This window comes from Pundamilia nyererei, unplaced genomic scaffold (assembly GCF_000239375.1).
Source record: "Pundamilia nyererei isolate P.nyererei 1_Seehausen unplaced genomic scaffold, PunNye1.0 scaffold00211, whole genome shotgun sequence".
Taxonomy (NCBI): Eukaryota; Metazoa; Chordata; class Actinopteri; order Cichliformes; family Cichlidae; genus Pundamilia; species Pundamilia nyererei.
In genome coordinates this window covers 163,192-166,495 of record NW_005187612.1, presented here as the reverse complement: position 1 = coordinate 166,495, position 3,304 = coordinate 163,192, and the positions used below count along the sequence as shown (strand labels likewise).

General features: G+C 39.4%; 1 protein-coding gene across 1 annotated transcript in view; it reads right to left on the bottom strand.

Moving 5' to 3' along the window:
* Positions 1 to 3,304, bottom strand: part of LOC102215892 (sodium/calcium exchanger 3-like) — a 126,026-nt gene that overhangs the window by 10,597 nt on the left and 112,125 nt on the right. The window contains 2 exon segments of the mRNA XM_013914631.1: positions 1,457 to 1,617; positions 2,810 to 2,823. Coding sequence (XP_013770085.1) covers positions 1,457 to 1,617; positions 2,810 to 2,823 — 175 coding nt within the window.

Below are 3,304 nucleotides of genomic sequence, written 5' to 3'. Positions count from 1 at the left end.
CACACACACACACACACACACGCGCATGCACACACACGCACGCACACACAAATATACAAACGCACAAATATCAACCATGCCATTGCATACAAATCAGGCAGAACAGGAAAAACACAACCCTCAAGCTGTTAATTCATTCGCAGCTATACAGAAAGAGGAAACTGCTGACGACTTCAGGCCTTTCGGTTAAAACCCAAACCATACATTCATTGAAATTTTCAGGCCCCGGTACTCCAGGTATAAGGTGTGCTAATTAATATAAAGCTGTGAAATCAGCCGTGCCACATTTTACTTATGCTTGCTGTAAAATTCAAGAAGAAAAAACCTTCAGGCATTCTGCTTCAGTGTTTTAGTCTAAAACAGGCAAGAGAAGAAAGATGATAAAAGATGTTGTAAAAGAGCTGACAGCAGCTAAGGAGCACAGCACTAGCAGTCATTACTGTAACTTTACTGACAGGGCTTGGAGGGAATTCTGAATTTTTTACTATCTACTATGTTAAAAGCATCATAAAATGGTAAATGTGCCATATTTTAGCAGTCACGGTAAGATAAATTACTAATTAATCTCGATGTGTGGCAACGCTTAATGATTTATAGATTGGGATGTGATTAACCCAGGCACCATTAGTACATTTCAGTATTGTACAGTAGATGATTAGAGAACAAGCTTTGCATGCATGAAAATGATGGATTACCTTTTCAGCATGCCTAAGAAGTGTATTTACTGCTCTCTGCACACAGACACACACACACACGCACACAAAATGACAAAAAATGGACACGTGAGATGATGAAATCTGTACGCAGACACACGAGTGGTGACATTTCGAGACCAAACAGAGATGAAAATGACGAATGAGAGGACAAATGAATATGACAATTAACAGGAAAAATAAGTAACGATATGATGACACAAGATGAAGAGACAGGCATTAGTTAGGGGTCCACGTGAAGCCACAGAGAGCCCTGTCATTGTGTCGTTATTGTGTTTCCCTGGCTGCACACTCGTGATGATGGTGTTCGTCAGAGTTAGAAGTGGATCAGATCTAGGAAGGCCCGCCTCCTAGTGTTAAAATATTTATGAAAGAACAAAGCCAGGCTTGTTTAATGCCTGTTTTGTACTGAAATATGATGAAAGCATATCGTCTGTGTTGGTTCTCAGTCATCCAGATGATGGAAGGAGCTTGAAAAGAAAGCGACTTAACTTCTTTGAGTTTCTGAAAACATCGTGTTAATAAATTATTAACTTATTTTTTGCAGGTCCTTTTTAAAAATCAGCAGCATCCTACCAGAGAAGGCGTTGCTCTACATGCATCCACTGCAAAGTGAAAGAATGACACTGGACATTTAGTTTTAGCGACCCAGCAGGACTTACATGGATCTGATCTGATCACTCACATACACCTGCTCTGGTAAAGGCATTGTTAGTGCAGTATCGGCACGCACAGACACACACTTACCTTGAACTCGTAGGACTCCTCTATGACCACTTCTACCTGTGTGTGTTCGCCCAAACTGGGACAGCCCATCTTGGCCACCTCTTCCTCCTCCGCCCCCACCAAAGGCTTGTTTTCATTCGAGTCACCTAGGTGACAATAGAGATGAGTAGTGATGAGACTTTACAGTAATAACAGAAACAGCTACCTGCCCAGCCTGGCAGCAGAGAAGCACATGACAAGAACAGGTTGGTGCTCGTTGGTTAGCAGTGACTGTACTTTCAAAATAAGAGCAAACCTTTCAGTTTCAGTGGATGTGCCCTGCCAGGATACTGTTTACGCGTTTTCATTTTGAAGTGTCTTTATTACTGCTCCATTTACTTGCACACTGACATTTTTAAAGGCCAAAGCTAGTTTGCTAATATTTTCACATATAGGACTTATTATTATCTAAGATCCTACTTAAAAAAAAGTCAATAGAAACCACTGAGAAACATACCACTCCCTTCACCAAGGCAATTTATATGTGCCGAATAACGTGTGCATTTCAAATGCTGCATCCCTGCACACTCCATTAACAAGCTCTGCCTCATTTAAAGTTTGACATTCGTACCTATACATAACTTTACCCAATTCACAGTGACAATGAAAAGATATTAAAAATAAGGTCTGAAATGTTTCCTTGTGTTATTCTGAGTTTTTTTGTTTAACAGTGAGATATTTTTAAGGTTTTAAGATGAAAATTGTGTCTAAAATGGTAGAGAAAATATCAAATACTAGTTACATATCATACAACAGAACATAACATGTAACATGATAATTGTACTGTTTTATTTATGCAGTGATGGAAATCTTCTATCATCTATCAATACTTTCCACCTTTATTGGTCCATACCTTCTGTTTGGGAGGGATAGCCAATCAGAAGACTTCAAGACAGAGGAATTAAATAAAAGCTGTTTTAGCAACAAAGACCAATGTATGAGATACAAAAGAATGATATATATAACAGTGAATCATCCAATGTCACTCTGGTGGAGTGCACGAAAAAAAATATGGAGCTGGAAATGAACATAATAGGTCCATTTTTAAATTTCTACTCTAGTTTTGGGCAGTCACATTACTCAAATAACTCCGTTTAATCATCAAATCTTGCCCTGAGGTTTCTCCATATAGTCGTTTGCTTAATCTTTTAATTTGATAGATTTCAGACATCATCTTAAGACGCGTCTCTTTTTTTCATTATTCTCAGCAGAGACCACAGCAGTGTGAACTATTACTGAGAAAACGTATGCTGTGGGTTGTGAAAGAATATTTATGTATATGCTAAATCTTTAAACATGGGAAACGTGAGCTTTATCCGCAAAAACTTTACGTTTTCTCCCACCTCTGTATTGCGCGCTTCCGTGTATGCTGCAGCATCTCTCCCAAACGTCTCCTTGTTCGCTCACGTTTCCAAAACAGACAGCAAGTTATTAATTTTTGCCGTTATCAGTGTGTAGCTCGCTGTAATTGAAAAGCTGTGTACTGTATGTGACAGCATTATGTGGTTGCCAGTCTGCTCGCTCTGTGACAGCATTATAAAACCCATCACATTTCTGTGTAATGAAACATGCCACAGCATGCCGCAGGCTATGGGCTCTTCCTGTGTGACATCTACACTATAGACTCTTTGAGAAGAGCCTCTGTGTGTGTTTAAAGAGTGATAAAGCAGGAAGATTCTGGTGCGGCTAATTGGCTGGCACGTCTTTAAAGACACAAAATGAACGTGGCGAAGAAATTTTTTTTGAAAAATACGTGAACTTTCTGATTGGGACACATTAGCTGCTCTTTGAAGCTGCTAACACATTCAGAGGTACAATGCTGGTAA